We start from the raw sequence: 20,407 nt of genomic DNA, 5'->3' as shown, positions 1-20,407 counted from the left end.
ACTGATATACATATTGAACGTTGAAACTAACCCAGACTGGTTAAGGAAATATTGAATGTTAGAGGATCAAAATACAACATACCGAGCAGCTAGCAAACATAGTCAAGGGAGGCTTCCTATAACTGGAAAACTTGAGCAAGACAGCATAGGTGCACATGAGAATCTATACGTTTTTATGAGATGTGCTGTTGGGTAGACTGGACTAGAAGGTGGCAAGAAAGAATGGGTTGCAAGTGGAGGATTTGTGAGGATAAAGATACTGGTTGGATCCGAAAGGATTTTTTGTTTTTTCAGCTCATGAAATTGGTGTAGGTAACCAAGTCTGCTATAAAGATTGACAAAATGTGACTGGTGAAGAGCAAATGGATTGATAAGGTATAAGGATGGAAACAGAGACAATCAATTTTGAAATGATATATTTAGAAGAGGCTGAGAGCCTTGTTCCCACTATTCCAGATCTTGTGTTGAGTAGTTCAAGTGTTGAGGCCCTGTAATCTTAAATTGTGTCTGATGTGTGAACACATAGTGCTGTTAGGGAAAGATGTTGCACTAGACAATATACATGCCCAGCACGCTTGAATAGATTTGTTTAATACCTACTCTTTTGTTTGTTTTCTTAGAGCGGGGCAATGTGTGGTAATAGGTTAAACGGTTTATTATGTATTTAGGTTTTTGATGTAATGTGTGAAGAACCTGGCACAGGGTGCCAGTGTGCTTTACAGTAAAAGACAAAAACTGAACTGAACAAGCTAAAAAACTAGCTCAGGAGTTACTTATGGGAAGATACTGAAATCTCTATATTGCAGATTTGAGGAGACTTGATACATCCAGTGAGTACAGGCTATGAAAGGTTCTTTAGTTTTGGATGTAGGTCATTGTATCAGAGGTAAGTACATCAGGAGGATGTTAATCTACACCTAATACCTTAGCTGAAATATACACAAACACCCACACCTCGGAACAGATGTATATATCACCCTTCCCAAATTCCTTTATTTTTTCCTTTCTTAACATTTTCTCCTAGTTTAATTTTATTTTTACTATTAAATTTATATTATTTTTGTTTTAATGTACTTTCTAATTTTAGTTTATATTTTAAATGTACTTAGTCTTTACAGTTACCTGTGAAATAACATTACATACGTTGTAGTGACAGGCAATTTAAATGTAGCAAAACGTATCTGCAATATAATGCCTCCCAATGTACTGCCTGCGATCTAATGACTCACGGTGTACTGCTTGTGATGTAACGGTACCACACCTTAAATTCATATTCGTCACTCAGTTCTGAATAAGAGAAGAGCTGAGGGTCTTGAGGCTGTTGCAGCATTTAATTTTAAGGTGTAGTTAGGTATCATCAGCATGCTGTAAAAAAAGAGATTCCATGTTTCTCAAGGAAACCTTCAGGTAGAGCACACTTAACTTCATACCTGTGAATACCTATATCTTTGACAACAACAGTACTTCCAGGAGCTCAATGTACAGTTTTAAGATTACTGACGAAAGGATGGAGCCTTGGAGGACGCCACAAATGATGGGGATGGACTTGAACCTGGTTTGGGTGAAAAGGGTTAGAGAACAAAGAGGGGAGTAGGCCTTCACCCACAGCTTGATTCAGTGGCAGAGCTGCACAGCCATCCACCCAAACAACAATGTCTGTCTACTGTATATTAACACTATGATTGGGAATTTGAGGAAGTCCTGTCTGCAAGATTTCCTTGTGTGAAACACAAGTGACAGTTTGTAAACGAGCAAAGATAAGAAGTCTTATTGAGAACTGATGATGGGATTCATTCACTTGAGCATGGCTTTATACTGGATATCATTACTTGCTGTAATGGTAAACTACGTCGAGACACTCATACACTGAAATCACCATTTGTTGCTGTTCAATGATTTTGTCTCATTCAAAACAACAAGTGGAATCTGTTTTCTTTCCAGGGGCTGTGAAGGAGGGGCCCGCACAATTAACTACATCAGCTCTTGCTACACATTACTCCCAGGTCTAAATGTATAAATGTAATAATATTAACAGACACGGTAGAGATCCAAGTTCAAACGTACAAAGACTCTTCACCTTCAAAAACATCTGCTCGCTCGTTTAAAACCTCAATGTTTTGAAGCCCTTTACAGAACATGTAAAAATGTTTATTTTCAATGGGCAAACTTCAGGAGTCCTCTTTCACCTACAATTGCACTCTAGATTTTTGTCAATTTGAAGAAAGAGAAACATCCAGCCCTGTGGACCCGTTGTTGCATGCAGACACAGTTAGAGCAAAGGGCTGCATAAACCACATACTGCAGGGATAAATAAACGTTTATAAAAACTGTTTTATTTATTTAAAATGTTACCCTCCCCCAGGAATACTCTCCACACTTACTAGGTATTTATTCAGGGGTGTGGAATTTAATAAAATATCTGCTTGTTCATGGGACAGGTTGCTTCATAAATCTATTTGTCCTGTAAAAACATCTACTTGTCTCTTTGGTACCATGTAGTACGCCAGCAAATCATGGCAGCAATCTAATTGTGTAAGAGCTCTGATAATAGACTCTCTGATTATGCCAAGGCTAAAAGTATAGGAGGGGTTGAATACAAGCAATTTCCTTATTTTGCCACCTTTCCGCAGAACTACACTGGGGCTGGAGGAAGCAGTAAGCAATAGTTCCAGGTCGTGAATGCCTTGGAGCCTGTGCAAACCTACTAACTTGCATGTTTTAAGGATTTTCACCAGCTCTTCTCTAATCTTTTCCCATACTGAGAAAGGATGGAAAGTATACCCCTGCAAGGGCAGAAATAAAACTTCTTCCAGGGTTTGGAAAAATGTGGTTGGAGGGAAAGTGAACTTGTAAACGCTCAACAGATTTTTGCATGACCACATCTACTCATGCATATTTGCTTCTGCTAAAATACAATTCACAAATATTTTCTAGGAGTATGATTTCCTTGTCTGCTTCTGTAAGGTCTTGTGAATTTCGAAAGCCACTAATTCAAAGACATATACCACAGGTGCACTTTTTTGACTTGGGCCCCTAATTAGGTCTGGTGTTAACCAAGACATTTTGTTTTTATTAAAACTCTATTTCTCTATTGGTTGGCTTTACTGTGAGTGATAGCATTCTGCACTTCCACAAGGAGCATTTTGGCACACAAAGTAGATTTGATCAGTGCCCCGGAACTACTGTGGCAAGGTGTGCTTTTTGAGACCGAAACACATTTTTGCTTTTTGCCAATGTTTGTTAAAATGGTGAGGACCTGGAAGCTCCCACAACAAAGTGTTACAAAAGCCATGCCAAAACAAGACATGAATTGAAAAACCAAAAGACTGACAACCAATGTCGGATCAGTTGGCTTTGCCAGCGCTTGTTCATTTTCATGTTTCCCGCAATCTTGTTCAAAACCGTTACACTGATTTTCCATTATGAATATTTTTGGGAAATACTAGCATGCATCAACACATTTTACTAAATGATGCTTCAAAGATATAGTTCCTAAAATTTCACAGTAATTTAGCAAAACTTTTTTTCCTACTTGCATTTTTTTACTGGACATTTTATTTTGAAACCAAAGAATAATCAATCTTGCATACAAGCTTCCGCAAACATTTGTATCTAATCAGACAGCATTATGGGAGTATTAAACATAGCCTCATATTGTTAAACGTTTCAAACATGTGTACACTTTTTTTTACTGGAACCACTGTCAGTAGTGCAGTGTGACCTTACAATGTTTATTTATAGCGCTCACCCTAATAATAAAGGCTTTACATTAATGAACCATAAAGACAAGTTCAAACAGCATTAACATATGAACACAAATACTACCTCAACTTCTGACAGTTCCCTTCCCTGTAAACTGGCAGCAAAAGGGTGGTACTGCAGGGGGTTGGGCCTACTTGTCTCAAGGACAAAATAAACATGAAAACTTGTTGTCCTCGACCACAAACAATATGGCCTTGGCATTGGGCTATATGGATTCCACACCTCTGTTTATTTATTGTAAATGTATTTTAAAATGTACAATACGTGATTTGCTTCAATAAAAAAAAAATTACAGTGTAATGGCAAGTGAATGCAATTCTAATTCTAAATAAAAGCTGCCTGAATAAGAAAAACACCATCAAAATCCTTCAGCAAGATCTTAAAAAAGACGGAGTACACAGAGCTGTAACAATGAAAAATGTATCTGTCCTATTAACCTAAAAGTAGCTCAATTGATTTTTCACGTTTTTCTGCTATGCTCTTTAGCCTTCAGTAGTGGCAAAGCTGCATCCATGAATTCTACAAGACATGCAGTTATTTGAAGGTCCTTTATGCTCAATGCGCATTTCAATGCATCTATTGCCTAATGGCACCCCTTTTTAATAAAGGTCAGTCTTACACACCTTCAGCGTTTGGGTACTAGAATGGAACAAATGCAGACAACATCTGTCAGTGATTCTAGATTATAATTGCACAAAGGACAGCTTTTTGAATAGTCTTTGAATGTTGACCATGTTTGCCTGAATTCCATAGGGGGAAGAGCGTAAAAAGCAGCTGTAGATGAAACGTTGCCTCACTACTTTGGCCAAAGGGCAAGAAAGATAATTAGCCAATTTCTTCCCAGAGAGGCTCTCTGCAGTGTAATCTTCAGGTTTCATTTTTCAGGTTCTCAATGCCCTGTGCAACCGAAAGAGCTTTTATCTGTTTTGGCTACCATCTGAATTGAAATTCAGAGATTCCTGCTTCTCATAGCTCTTGTAGGTGCCAACGATGAATGGCTCTTTTTGGATAGTTTGACTAGGGTAGGTATCTCATATGGCCTACTAAAAGGGCACGCCAAATTGTATCTCTTAGGGTGTGTTTCTTAGTGCACATGTATCAGGCAGTCAATAATAGGGACATGAGAATCAATGATGATTGCTGCCAATTACATTTCAGCCTAAATTTTATTGACAGTTGGAATTAGGGAGTTGAAATAGCTGCCTGAGTAGAATACACTGTAAGTGGTCTTACCAAGGGCCGAACTTCCCTGGGCACGCTACCAAGCACATACGTGATAGACAGAAGAATTTCTGCATTTAATACCGTGAGTAATCGTTTCATCATGGGTGCTTCTAAATCATTGTGCGGATGGCGTAAAGTAAATGAGTGCAAGCAAATTATGTTTTCAACTATGCCCAATGTCCATTGGCTAACCATTGCAGCAATTCCCACCCTGAACTAACTTTATTTCGGTAGCTTCTCAATTAAGGTTTTACCAATTTGACAGCGTTTCACTTTTCAGAGTTTATTACTAAAACAGGTGACTTGCCGGCATTAACTACAAACTTACTGTCTACACACATAACATGAGTGTTTTCCATGGTATCGTGGATTGCACAAAGTGAGTACCTAGGTTCAACCTTGATACTCAGGCCACTTAGATCAGGAAATACCGATTGCTGGTCATGAAGATGTTTCTCCTCTTGTCAGGCACATTGGGCTTGCAAAATCATGGCCATGCGAGGACCACCAGATATCACCTTGCGGCCTGTGTAGTAAACTGCAGTCCAGAATGTGATACTGTGGTAAATTCCCAGTTGTAAGTGCTAAGTTGTAACACCATTACTGGGGAGTGTATATATAGTAAATATGGCTGAGCAAGGTAAATGCTCACTGCTGGCATATGCTGCAATACACGTCACAAATTTAGATCTCAGAATGGTCAGTGAGCCTTCCATCCCCTAGAGATGGGTAACTTAAGAGGGATTACATCGGCTAACAGCAACGCCTATTATTTACGTTGCTCAAAAGGAACAGAACAGAGGAATGAAGCTACATATATAAAAAAACCAAGATATATACATGACATTATGTAAAGGTATAGGAACAATTCTGTAAAAAGTGTACTATAATACACCACAAGCCTGCCCATTCCCATTGGGTCCTACCAGGGAAGAGACTAAAGTCTCCCACAAGCACATGACATTACCATTAAGCTATAGACGAACCACCAGACAAAATTTACAAAGCTAAAACTTCATTATTTTCTCACATTAGTTCAGAAGTAGCCAATGGCTGAGGTTGAGAAATTTACCGCTGCGAAAGTCTGGGCAACAGGAAATAATGTTGAATGCTTTGCTTAACAAAAAGAGTTATGTTCGGTAATGTCTTTTTGTTCGCTGCTGCGGAACTACGCAGTTACACGAACAAACGACAATTATATCTGAAGGAACACGTTTAAGAAAAACCACTGACCCTTGCATTTGGTCTGGTTAATTCATTTACACTTTTGGTGAAGAGAAGTCCTAGTTGCAGGCCACCGATTGAAGTATCTCGGGAGTGGTTTCTATAAACTGCACTGTGCATTTTCATTGCAAATGCACCACTAATCAATCACATGCCCTCCCCCGAAAGAAATATATATATATATTACGGGAACGCTGTACAGTTTAACACAGCTCTTGCTCCTGTGCGTTTTTATGACTAATTTGCCGTAAAAAACGTTTATAAAATATTCTAGCTGCTATGCTATGGAACATTACGGGTTTTGACACAGGTCGCATAATACAAAGGTTAGATTTAAATGTACTTTACATATTTTTGTAGAAACAAATATACTAATCTAACAAAAATAAAGACAGTAAAAATACTCACATTTTTTAAAGAGGGAAAACAATGCCAATGTGACTTTCCTGTAATCAGTGAATAAGCACTATGCTTACATATATTCAGGACAGGGCTCATCTGCATTGCAATTAAACAGAGCGTGTCTTGTTCATACGAGTATGTGTAAAAATATGACCCACATTTTAATTAAACAAAAAAAAAAAAAAAAAGAATATGAAATACTTTGTTCAGCGCATGCCCAACTCACTTTTGAAAATGCACGTTAGTATCCATGCATTCCATGCAGTCTCCTAGCAAGCCAACATATGAGTTACACACACATTCCCTGGGGTATACCAACCTACCAGCATGGACAGAGATGCAGGAGATCATTTGTAAGGACACACCTGCATTTTTAGGAGAACAGAAGATATAGTATGTTACCATGAGTGCTAAATCGTAACAGCCAGTTTTTGTAAATAAAATGCTAAATCTGTAACATACATTATATTAGGGTATTCTAATAATCCATTTCATCAAAAGGAAATCAGGAAGTCTGCTGTGCACTGTGGGGATGGGACAGTATGGCACCTCACAGAGCAACAGTGGCGGCCCTCAAAGTTTTTGCAGCACCAAGGCTATAATTGGACAGTGCCTGGTGAGCAAGCATTCAGAACGTTTTTGAAGTGGTCGGTAGTCAGCACCTGTGAGCTAGTCTAGAGCAGTGGTTCTCAACCTTTTGACTTCTGTGGACCCCCACTGAATCATTATTGGAATCTGGGGACCCCGCTGAGTCATTAATGGAAGCCAGGGATCCCGGCCTAAACATTGTTGAAGATTTGGACTGCAAAACAATACACCAAAAAAAAAAAAAACAAGCATTCATCAAACATATACCCAGATGATAGCACATTTTATTTAATTTCCAAACAAATATACATTAAAAAAAAAAAACATTTTAATAGGAAGGTTGGAGCTTTTCTAAATTCAATTGAAGCCACACATCTTTTATACTACGTTCTGTCTGATGCACCTGCACTGCTCCCACAAATCAATCTGAGGATACTAATTTATTTTTAGCCTTCAATTCCAAATTCCTTCTCATTTACAGTATGCTTTAAAATTTTCACTTGTACATTTAGCCACTTTATATACACTTTATTAATCTGTTAATATTATTTAATTTTCTAAGCAGTCACGGACCCTCTGAGGAGGCTCGGTGGAACCCCAGAGGTCCCCGGACCAGAGGTTGGGAACCACTGGTCTAGAGCATTGTTACTTTGGTCACAGGTAGGCTGCTCCGAATAACGTTGACCTACTAAGTAAAGGCTACTTCTCATTAGGCGGAAAACCAAAGAATCAACACAAACAGCAGGCCACTGAGTGAGAGGTGTAGAACTTTCACAATGCCGATGCTCAAGTGGAATATCACCTAAGTCACAATGATGTCAAAACTCACAGATACATTCTTTTCAGTGAGTTATGTGCCCGCTCAACACATCTGTCTTCAACCTACATGTCATTCATGCCTCGACTGTACATGTTCATTGAGCGATGAAAGTTTGTACTTGAGGGAATTTTGCTTTGCTACTGTCATGCTGTACCTGCTCTATGAGGAAGCAACGCTGACACTGCTGGTGGCCCATTTTCACATATTCTGTGGCGGGGTAAGACTGTGCTGTTTCTGCCCTAACTGTGCCTACCCTCTGATGGAGGGAAGCTTGCACTGTTTCAGCCTAAGGTGTACTCGTTCAATGAAGAAGGGGTGTGTCTACTGCTGTCACCGGACCTTATGAAAAAACAAAGGATATATTGAACACATCTGTATACATACCCAACATACCCTATGAATGGAGGAATGTTTATTTGAAACCTTTTGAGGGACAATAAAAGCACGGTTCATTGGTTGACCCTCCTCTTCTGTTTTTAAATCTTGTGGTAGGATGACACCAATAAAAACGTTTTAACTTGCCCACACACAATTCTATTATAAGTCTCACAGTTTAATAAGGGAAAAAAATAAAGGGGAATAACCTCACACAAATTAGGGAATCCTTAACTAGGAGACTGTACAACCAGTGAACACTAGTGCTCTTGGATGTTTCCCAGAGGGAGAAACGGCACACACTGTTGAACCATACTACACATGGCAGGTGAGGGTCCATCATCCTATATGAGTACATGAATGCATGGCAATCGACAAGCAGTTTTGCAACTTTTCCAGGAGGTTTGTACTTCTTGTATGTTTATGTCTGTATACAGACAGCGAATAACAATCTCACTCTCTCTTTAGTATGTTAGCTACTGGTGTTGTACTGTACTGTATGCATGTGTGAGAAAATTGTGTGATGACACTTCTGCTACTTACAATAAGTGGTTCCATTGGGGATTGGTTTGGTCTGTGGGCAGTTTAGCTCAATAACAACTAGATCATTATTGGCTTAATATTTAAAACTGTATTTCCAATATCAGCTTACAGTGTTTTACCTCTGTGTGCCCTCAGAGCACATCTGTTGTGAAAACCAAAGGAACCATGGCTGGACATATTATTTACAAAGTAGCATAGCCTTATCATGCACAATGTATTTATATAAACACAGTGAGTATTGCTATCTTATAGCCATATAATAATTCTAGTTTACATCAAAAGTGAAATGCAGTGATTTCACAAAATCTTAAAATGACAAGGTCTGTTGTAACCATTGACAAGGGGTTCAATATCTAAAGTCCAAGGTCCTCACTTGTTTGTAGACCCCAGTCGTATTTAAGGAATCAATCCATTGTAGTCAATTTTTCTAGAACTCCTTGAAGACAAAAGGCTGATGCGTTTCGTCTAACACTAAAGGTGAGAAAAATGCATTTTTTAAAGCTAGTATTTAACAAGCATTTACAATGCATCGGGTCTCGCGTTTGCTCATGTTAGAGCTGATCGCGTTGTAAACTCCTAACCCGACTTTTCACCTATCGGGCAAAAGTGCATTTATGTACATAACCCGAATAAGAGAAATCAAGTACGTAAAGCGCTCGACTTCTGCCAAGCGAGATCGGGCTCGTAAATTAGAGAAAAAAAAGTCCACAAGCTCGATGGAAAACAGCAAGCCTCGCATGTTTTCTGTACTTGGTCGCTACGCTGGAGGAGGGCTAGCCACCGGAAAAGGCATGACGTATGCGTGCCTTCGACTAATGAAAGCAAGCAGATTTTATTAGGGAAGCCCACAAACCAATAAAAAACACTGATGTGAAGTTGACAGGGCTCCGAGCCCTTTTATAAATACAAAAGAGTCTCCCTGCGAAACGCATGCGCAAGCGCATGCAACGCAGGCTCGACCCTAAAAAGGGCCTTTGCTCAGTTACTATGATGGCAGACATGATTAAGCACATAACAAATAAAATTACTATATGGCTATAAGATAACATAACTGTTTGGAAAATGGCCCTCTCTCAAGAGTCACCCCAAACTTTTTGCCTTCATTCTCCTCTTTTTCTACCTCGTTGTTGTCAACTTTGGGATGACTCTGGGCACTTTACCACTGCTAACCAGTGCTAAAGTGCCTGTGCTCTCTCCCTAAAACATGGCAACATTGGCTTATATCCAATTGGCATATTTAATGTACTTATAAGTCCCTAGTAAAGTGCAGTAGATGTGCCCAGGGCCTGTAAATTAAATGCTACTAGCGGGCCTGCAGTGCCGATTGTGCCACACATAAGTAGCCCCTTACCCATGTCTGCCATTGCCAGGCCTATGTGTGCAGTTTCACTGTGACTTCGACATGGCGTTTAAAAGCAATAGCCAAGCCTTAAGCTTCCCTTTTATTAAGTATGTCACCCCTACGGTAGGCCCTAGGTAGCCCATTAGGTAGGGTGCTATGTAAGTAAAAGGCAGGACATGTACTTGTAAGCTTTACATGTCCTGGTAGTGAAAAACTCCCTAAATCGTTTTTCCCTACTGTGAAGCCTGCTCCTCTCATAAGCCAGCATTAGAAATTCCTTTACAGCCTATTAAGTGGTAATTTCTGATCTGAGAGGAGTGACATTCTCATGTTTAGTATGGTTGGAATGGTAGTGAGAAATCTTACTTTCTGGTGAAGTTGGATTCTACATTACTGTGAGAAGGTAGCTTCTTTCTAGCATTGTTACCCCCACTTTTGGCCTGTTCGAGAGTGTATATCAGTGTGTTTTTACTGTCTCCATGGGATCCTGCTAGCCAGGGCCCCAGTGCTCATAGTGAAAACCCTATTTGTCAGTGTGTTTTGCCTGTCTCACTGGGATCCTGCTAGCCAGGAACCCAGTGCTCATAGTTTGTGGCCTATGTGTATGTTGTCTGTAGTGCTTACTGTGTTACTGAGGCTCTGCTAATCAGAACCTCAGTGCTTATGCTCTCTCTTTGACTTTAAATGTGTCACTATAGGCTAGTGACTAAATTTACCAATTCTAATTGGCACATTGGAACACCCTTATAATTCCCTAGTATATGGTACCTAGGTACCCAGGGTATTGGGGTTCCAGGCAATCCATATAGGCTGCAGCATTTCTTTTGCCACCCATAGGGAGCTCAGACAAACCTTTACACAGGGCTGCCATTGCAGCATGAGTGAAATAAAGGACACGTTATTTCACGGCCATTTTCACTGCACTTAAGTAACTTATAAGTCACCTATATTTCTAACCTTCACTTGCTGAAGGTTAGGTGCAAAGGTACTAAGTGTGAGGGCACCCTTGCACTAGCAAAGGTGCCCCCACATCGTTCAGGGCCATTTCCCCGGACTTTGTGAGTGCAGGGACACCATTACATGCGTGCACTACATATAGGTCAATTCCTATATGTAGCTTCACAATGGTAACTCCGAATAAGGCCATGTAACATGTCTAAGATCATGGAATTGTCCCCCCATTCCAAATCTGGTATTGGGGAGTCAATTCCATGTATCCTGGGGGCTCCACTATGGACCCCCAGTACTGCCAAACCAGCTCTCTGGGGTTTTCTATGCAGCTACTGCTGCTGCCACCCCTGGAAATAGGTGTTAAAGGCTGGGGAGGGGTAGCCTCTCCCAGCCTCTGGAAATGCTTTGATGGGCACAGATGGTGCCCTCCTTGCATAAGCCAGTCTACACCGGTTCAGGGAACCCCCAGTCCCTGCTCCGGCGTGAAACAGGAAAAAGGAAAGGGAAGTGACTACTCCCCTGTCCATCACCACCCCAGGGGTGGTGTCCAGAGCTCCTCCAGTGTGTCCCAGACCTCTGCCATCTTGTTTCCAGAGGTGGGAGGGCACTCAGGGGGCCTCTGAGTGGCCATTGCCTGCAGGTGACGTCAGAGACCCCTCCTGATAGGTGCATACCTGACTAGGTAGCCAAATGTCCTCTGAGGGCTATTTAGGGTCTCTCCAGTGGGCTTTTCCTCAGATAATGACTTGCAAGAATCCAGCAGGACTCCTCTGCACTTCTCTCTTCGACTTCTGCCAAAGATGGACCGCTGAGTGCTCCAGGACGCCTGCAAAACTGTAACAAAGTAGCCAGAAGACTACCAGCGACTTTGTAGCGCCTAATCCTGCCAGCTTTTTCGACTGTTTCCTGGTGGTGTATGCTCTGGGGGCTGCCTGCCTTCACCCTGCACTGGAAGCCACGAAGAAATCTCCCATGGGTCGACTGAATCTTCAACCTGCTTCAGCAGGCACCAAACTTCAGCTTCACCGGTACTCTGGGACCCCTCTCATCCTGACGAGCGTGGCCCCTGGAACACAGGTGGTGGACCCTAGTGACCCAGACTGTCCAGTGGACCAACTGTCCCAATTAGGAGGAGGTAAGTCCTTGCCTCCACTCTTTAGACAGTAATCCTGTGCACCGTGTGTTCTGCAGCTACAAGGGCTTCTGTGCACATTTCCAGAAATCCTGCATGCACAGCTGAGCCTAGGCCCCCAGCAGTCTGTCCTGTGATGCTCAGCTCTCTGAGTTGATCTCCAGTATCGTGGGACCTCCTTTTGCATTGTTGAGACGACCCCCGTGTTCAGTCTTCTTGAACCTGTGTTCAAGGACTTCTGCGGGTGCTTCCTGCTTGTGTGTGGGCTCTCTAAGATGCTGAGGGCCCCTCTGTCTTCTGTCCCAAGTGGGGACATCCGGGCAGCACCCTTTTTCTTCAACCGCGACTCTTGCAGCTAGCAAGGCTTTTTTGCGGTATTTTGCCAAGGAAACAACTCTGCATCCTCCAGCACGCCGTGGGACATCTTCTGCATGAAGAAGAACTCCCTACCGCCTTTCGTTGTTGCAGAATCTTCAGCTTCTTCCAACCGGAGGCAGACATTTTGCACCTTCATCCGGGGTTTAGTTGGCTCCTGCCCCCCCCAGACACTTTAGCGACTCTTGGACTTGATCCCCTTCCTTCGCAGGTCTTGAGGTCCAGGAATCCGTCTTCAGTGCTTTGTAGTCTGTTGTAGTCCTTGCAAAATCCTTTATCGCGACATTAATGTGTTTCTGGGGAAATAGTAGTACTTTACGCCTGCTTTCCAGGGTCTTGGGGTGGGGTATCTTTTACACGCTTAGTGTTTTCTTACACTTCCAGCGACCCTCTACACACTACACTAGCCTAGGGGTCCATTCGTGGTTCGCATTCCACTTTCCTAGTATATGGTTTGTGTTGCCCCTAGGCCCATTGCATCATATTGTATTCTACAGTGTTTGCACTACTTTCTGACTGTTGTACTTACCTGATTTGGTTTGTTGTGTATATTTTGTGTATGTTACTTACCTCCCAAGGGAGTATATCCTCTGAGATATTTTTGGCACATTGTCACTAAAATAAAGTACCTTTATTTTTAGTAACTATGAGTAATGTCTTTCTTATGATAGAGTACCTATATGATATAGTGGTACTGCATGAGCTTTGCATGTCTCCTAGTTCAGCCTTGGCTGCTCTGCTATAGCTACCTCTATCAGCCTAAGCTACTAGAACACTACTACACTCTGCTAATAAGGGGTAACTGGACCTGGCATAAGGTGTAAGTACCATTGGTACACACTATAAGCCAGGCCAGCCTCCTACAATTACTATTTCAGGAATGCCACTTTTAGAAAGTACGCATTTCACTGCACTTACTGCTCTCTGTGCCTTACAGCCTGTCACCAATCCACATCTGGTCTGTGCTGGTTGACAGCTCCTCTTGTGCGTTCCACCAAGACAGCCATAAATACAGGACACTCAGCTGCATCTGCACTCATCTACACACTGATGGGTCTTCCTGGGCAGGAAGGTTGGAGGGGTTCTCACTTACACTTCAAAGCCCAGTAGCTTTCCCTCACACAAAGGACTGATAACCTCCACAGGGCTCCTGGAAGACAGGGCTGGGCTGAAACGGGATCTTGTGCACTTCAAAACCATTGATTCCTCCACTTCAAAGGCACTTTTGGGAATATATACTGGGTCTGTGACCCCACCAAATCAGACACTTCTGGACCTACAAATGGACTCTGTCAGAGGGACTGCCTTGCTGCCCAAAGAACTCATCTGGACTGTTTTGCTGGAAGAACTGCAGGCCTGCTTGTTTCCCTTCTGCCTGCTGACCCCTGAGTCTGCTGGAAGGACTCTGACTTCCTCCACAAGTGCTCGCCAAGGGCTTGCATTTAGCTTGCCTCCTGTTCTGAGGTCTTAGGGCTATCAAAGACTTCACCAAAGAGAAGAAAATCCACTGCGTCAGAAAATCGATGCAACACCTGCAAAATTCAACGCAAAGCCTGCTGAATTGATGCAGCACCTGCCTCGCTGCTGAAATATTACTGCATCATCTCCCGGATCGACCCAGGACCTGTTGCCTCTTCTCAATGCGTTCTGGATTTTCCATGCATCATTCCTAGGAGTAAAAATATCCCTGCATTGCAAGGCTACACCCCTGGAAACCGATGCATAGCCTTGCAGCGTGGAAAGAAATGATGCATCGCCTTTGTTGCACTAGAAAAATCAATGCATCTCTTTACTTTTCAACACATCTCCTTTGCGGCCCCCCTCTCCGTCGTTATTTTTGACGCAACCCAGGCACTGTCTGTTAAAAGGATACAACCACTGATTCTTAAGGATTGAGACACATTTAAACCTTTAAAAAGTGATATCTTGACTTGTGCGTATTGGATTTGTGTCATTTTGTTCCTATTTTATTCAGGTAAATATTATCTATTTTCCTAAACTGGTGTGGAGTACTTTTTATAGTATTTTCACTGTCTTACTGTATGAGTTATGGCACAAATACTTTACACCTTACCTTCTAAGATAAGCCTACCTGCTCTGTGCCAAGCTACTGGAGGGTGAGCACAGGATACTTTAGGTTCTGTTGGTACTTACCCTGACTAGGATTGTGGTCCCCACTTGAACAGGGTGCATACAACTGCCAACTAGAGACCCAATTTCTAACAATAACTCAATCTGTTTATATAAAAAAAATGTGCATTGAAATGAGAGTTATGCTGTGTTGTAAATAGCATGCCCAGCTTTGGTTCCTTTGGTTTTCACAACAAATGTGCTCTGATGACACACAGGTGCAAACTCTATAAATTGATATTAGAAATAAGGGTTTGAATAGTAAGCCAACAATGATTTATGCTACATTCAGCTTAACTGCCTACAGGCCAAATAAATCCCGAGGGAAAACACTCACTATATATAGATTTGCTAGGCCATGCTCCAGAAGGTTAAATTGGGTTGCCCCATAATTTCTGTATTCCTTCTGCTATTGGCAGCTGTCCTTTACTTATTCTTAAGGAATGTTGCACTGCTGCTGTCCAAGTTGTGCCTTTGTTATGAACCTTGATGTACAACTTTTCACTACACAAAAGACAAAATGATTTTCATTACCAATGCTTGTTTCAATGCATGATGTAAATGAAAGTGTTAAACCTCACAAAATATGTAAACAGAGCTTACTTTTGGTAAAACACTTTTTTTTTTAATGGAGGTGAAAGTTTTATAACAATTTTAAAACACAGCTAACCAACGACTGCGTATCAGTGCAGATTTACTAATATATCATGCAAAGCACCATAGCAACCTCAGCTGCGTGCTGCACTGCGTTGCGCAAGTGAGAAAGAGAAGGAGAGCTGTTCTATTCCTAAGCGATTACACACTTCCTGGCTATCCTTTGCCACACACACAGCTTTGCAACATAGTGAAAAGGCATCTGCTAGAATCCAAAATAAGTTTTTTTTACTGGAAGGGTACAAACTCTATGCTTATACATACCTTTACACTTTTCCCATGTTTATATATTTGCTGTATGTAACAGCACACATGAAGAGATAGAAGAGTTTGGAGAAAATAAAAAATAAAAATGTTCTTCTTTGGGCCTTCCTCCAGGAAGCACAATTGTTTGGTGCAAAGCTGTGTCTATATAGTAGAAAGGGCTTTGCATTAAAAACCACAGGTAGTTGCATGGAAATGCCTGTGCACCACCCAAGGAACACGCTCTTGATGCAAAGTACCACATAGTGTTACTTTGCTTTATTTTAATACAACTTCCAAGCACAAAACCAAGTTTTGCACTGAAAATGAAACCCCAAATTAACTTTGTGCTGTTTTGCATCATTTTGGTGACTGCACTGGTGCAAAGTGTTGATTAATCTGGCCTCTGATGTATAACACTTTCAGCCAATTCCGGCATTTTAACCAACAGCACTTTGCATGCTGGCGTTTTGAGCCCCTAATGAAGTGCTACAGTAAAATTACAACCCCCACAATGAAGCATGCTGTTGGCTGAAAAGCCAACACATCAAAAATACTCTACTTCACTGTGGACTCATCTGCGTGTAAACATATTAGATATTGAATATGTAAATAATCCAAAATACAATTTATAATCATAATAGCAATAAACCAGCACCCTCAAATTCAGTACATCACATTTGATCAGTTAGAAAGCTTTATTCAGTCAATAAAACAAGTGCCTAGAAAAGTGAGCACACAGTGAAACTAAATAGAGAAAGTGACATATAGGTATACTGATAAACAAATGACTTTCAACCCAGAAAGATTCAAAAGGAAGCATGGTCTATGACTGTAAATGTACTCGAGCTGGCGGCCTATGTACAATGAATAGATATTTGATGCAACACTTTCTAAATGCCTGTGAGCAAAAAAATGAATGCTTTTAAATGTGTACAAGATGATGCTCCCTACTGCCCTCAGCAATGGGCAAAACATGGGACTGAGGGGCATATTTATACTATGTGCTGAATTTGCGTCTTTTTTTAATACAAATTTGACGCAACTTAACCCCATATTTATATTTGGAAGCTAGACACACCTAGCGTCAAAATATTGGAGTTAGCACCATTTTCTGGATGGGTGCACCTATCTTGCGTCAATGAGATGTAAGGTAGGCGTTCCCATCTAAAATATAGTGGCAACCCCATGGCCCCATATTTATCCCCGTGCTAAAATGACGCAGGGGTGGGAGGAGGGGCTAAATAATGGTACAAAGCTTGCTTTGCACCATTATTTAACGCCTGGGTCAGACCAGGCGTTAGGGGACCTGTGGTGCCATTTTCATGGTTGAACACCATGAAATGGGTCCACAGGTGCCCTCCTCAAGCCCCAGAAACACCCCCACTCACACCAGAGGATCACCAGAGGATGGGGGAACTCCATCCCAGGTAAGTAGGGTAAGTATAGGTAAGTATTTTATTTTTAAATTAAAGTGCCATCAGGGGCCAAACTTGGGGTCCCCTGCAAGGCACAGGGTGCAATGACCATGTCCCGGGGACACTGGTCCCCTGTACTGGCCATTGGGGTGGTGGGCATGACCTTTGTCTTTTCTAAGACAGTCATGTGGTATGGATGGTTTTGCATCAGAAAATGACGCCAGGCTGGCTAGAGGCATTTCTTTTGCCTCTAACCATCCTAACGTCATTTTTTGGTGCAAAACCCCCTTCTCCCACACAACTACCCCCACCCGGCTAATGTAATTTTTTTTACTCTAGCCCACCCTTTGGGCCGGCTTGCGGCATTGCATAAAATTGACACCCGGCTGGTGCTCTGGAATCCCGCAAGCCGGTGCTATACTTTTTGACGCAAAACTGCGTTTGCGCAGTTTTGCGTCAAAAAGTATAAATATGGGCCTCAGTTTGGTAGTTAGCAACATAAGCATTCAAGACTCATTGTCCCGGAAATACATGGAGCTGAAATTGCTGTTACAAGCAGTATTATGAGTCAGTATTATGAGCTCAGCTACATTTACAGCCCCTCCTTCATTGTGTGCTATTGTGCAAAACGAGCGAGATTCCAAGAAGTACACGCCTAATGTTATTTGTGTGAATTTAATTTCAGTCACCAGTAAAAAAAAATGATTAGAAATCTTTGCCATATGTTTTGATACGCAATTGTTTTTAGTTCCTTAATTGTTTTGTGCTCTACACAGACTTCCCAAACTTTGCCTTTTAACTCGTAAGTACCCGACTCCTTCACCTGAGGATGCCCCGGAAGCAGAGATGCACACATATTCAATAACTGATCCTGCAGTGCCGCGTCACTGTTCATCTGTAGCACCTCAGGGTGGGACCGCGTCTCTCTTACCCGGTCAGTTCCAGCAGCAAGCTGTTCATGCTGATCCCCCGGGCAGAGCGTGCGGATACTACAGCCACGATCTGCGGGAACTTGAGCACCATGCAGACGAGCAGGGTGCTCCAGTTGGCGAACACCAGCAGCTCCGAGGTCGCCATCGTCCGGAGGGCAGGGGGCAGCAGTGCGTGCCTCGGTCTCCGGTTGTCACTCCCGCGCTGCTGCTTTAAACGCCCGACAGCAGCATCCCTTCCAGACAGTTCCTGCTCCTCCCTCACCCGTTGTTCGGCCCAGGGGCGTTTTCTGCACCAGTGACGCGGCAGAGGGGCAGGGATTACGAGGGCGCAGCCGAGATGCTGCCCAAGGCTGCCAGCGTTTGCTGGAGAATCCTTTACAAAGTTTACAGCGACAGTCCTGCTAAACCTGCTGCCCTGGCGGGCCCAGCTGTGCAGAAGGCTCTGTGGCACAGAGCACTAGGAAGTGAAAGCTGCCTCTTCACCCCGATACCGGGTGATTATCGTTAGCGAAGCCATAGAATTGAGTCGGGAAGGATGGGGTGGGGCAGGGTGACTAGTTAGACTAGTCCTGTTTTTTGTCTTAGAATTTCTGCTGCTTATGTTCTACAGTAGTAAACCAGAATTCGAATAAGTAAAAAAAAAAAAATGGCTTGGACTAATTAGTCATGCATGGACCTGGGAAACCTGGCAGCTATACCAGTACTGTCTCTGTCCTGTTCACCTGATGGAGCGTTCCTCCCTAATAATTTACCTGTGTTTGGACGCTCTTCGGGTCGATGAATCTTTTGACTAAGTGGGACTCTCTTCACCCGAGATCAATCAATTTAATCTAATCAATAATCAATAACGAACATAAGCAATACCCTGATCAACATAACACTTAACAATTAATCCAGAAAACATTTCGGCGAACCATGACCTTTCGGCCATGAATAACCACACCAGTTTATTCAAAGTTAATGAATTTATTTCCCTATATTAACAAAGCTAGCACAATATAGATGTGTCTCAACACCAATTGATATATGTAAATGAACATTAATAGCTGTCCATAACAGCGGAAAAGATGCAATCTATGCAGTATTTGAATAACAATGCATTCGATAATAGCAACGCAAACCACTAAAACTATAATCTGTAATGAGCTAATTGAATACATTAGTCAGCATAACAAGGTCTCAAATTGCATCGTGCACCAATGATTCCTCATCTAACCTCGAATTAGCATCTGCATGTGGGACTTCATGCAAAAACAATTTAGCAACATTAATTTAGAAAACTCCTAGCTAGGGCTCTTATCAAAATCAGCAGTTGGTTACCTAAAAGAAACACAATGCAATTGTACAATTTCCTTTCATATTTACCAATTACAATCAGCATTCAAGGAAGTCTTCGTCTCACAGGTACCGGTTTTCCGATCAGCATGGGACGGGGCAAAGGGGCAAGGTGGACGGGGCAATTGCCTCACGGCGGCAAGATAAACTACTATTTCATGCAAAGGGGCAGTTCAAAGTTAAAGTCTCTAAGGCAAGAATTTCTTAAGGTCTCTTTCTCTCGATTAGAGAAAGCATCAAAGTCTCATTCAAAATGACATCGAACATCAATTGGCATCATAGAAGATGGCAAAATGACAAAGTCGGCAAGATGGGCCATAATGGCTGCAATGTCCTGCAAAATGGCGGGTATCGGGCCAATGGCAAATGTCTAATGGCTAAAATGGCTATGGCGAGTAATGGCTGCAAAAATGGCTGGTAATGTCCGATGGGTAATGGCTGCTTTCTTCTCGTGCACCGGGTTTAAATAAACAACAGTTCAAATCCAGTAGGGTCTTCCATTGGAGGGTTCATAGGTTGGCTTCAAATTGTCCAATCAAAAACAACAGTTCTCAAGCTTCTACCTAGGCATACATTATCCTTGGAGTCGGGAACGTAAGTTGCAACATATTTTACCAATTAACTCACTTTCAGAGCTTCCATTGTCCGCACCTGCAGATTGACCTTGGAGCAAAGAAGAAGATGCCAGGCTGGCACGAAACCTTAAAGATAAGCATGTGAACCGGTCTCACTGGAAAAGTACAGCTTCAAGCAGAAATACACGTTTATTAGCACATTAGAAAAACACGAGCATCTAAACCGTGAGACCAGGCAACTAGGCCGAAGCCTCCACTAAAGTTATGCTAAGCTAAAACATTCCAAACAAGCAAATCATGGCACACGTTTACGGTTATGTCAGATTAATACAATTCTAATACATCACGATATATAAAGTACGCTTATAAATGTTGGCGAACT

At 42.1% G+C, this 20,407-nt stretch overlaps 1 protein-coding gene across 1 annotated transcript in view; it reads right to left on the bottom strand.

Moving 5' to 3' along the window:
• SLC66A3 (solute carrier family 66 member 3) overlaps positions 1 to 18,403 on the bottom strand; it is a 91,020-nt gene extending 72,617 nt beyond the window's left edge. The window contains exon 1 of the mRNA XM_069235938.1: positions 18,115 to 18,403. Within this exon, the coding sequence (XP_069092039.1) occupies positions 18,115 to 18,260 (146 nt within the window). The 5' untranslated portion in view covers positions 18,261 to 18,403. The remainder of the gene's footprint in view (positions 1 to 18,114) is intronic.
• Positions 18,404 to 20,407: the final 2,004 nt, after the last annotated feature.

This window comes from Pleurodeles waltl, chromosome 5, assembly GCF_031143425.1.
Source record: "Pleurodeles waltl isolate 20211129_DDA chromosome 5, aPleWal1.hap1.20221129, whole genome shotgun sequence".
Classification (NCBI taxonomy): domain Eukaryota; kingdom Metazoa; phylum Chordata; class Amphibia; order Caudata; family Salamandridae; genus Pleurodeles; species Pleurodeles waltl.
This window is presented reverse-complemented; position numbering and strand designations above follow the sequence as displayed.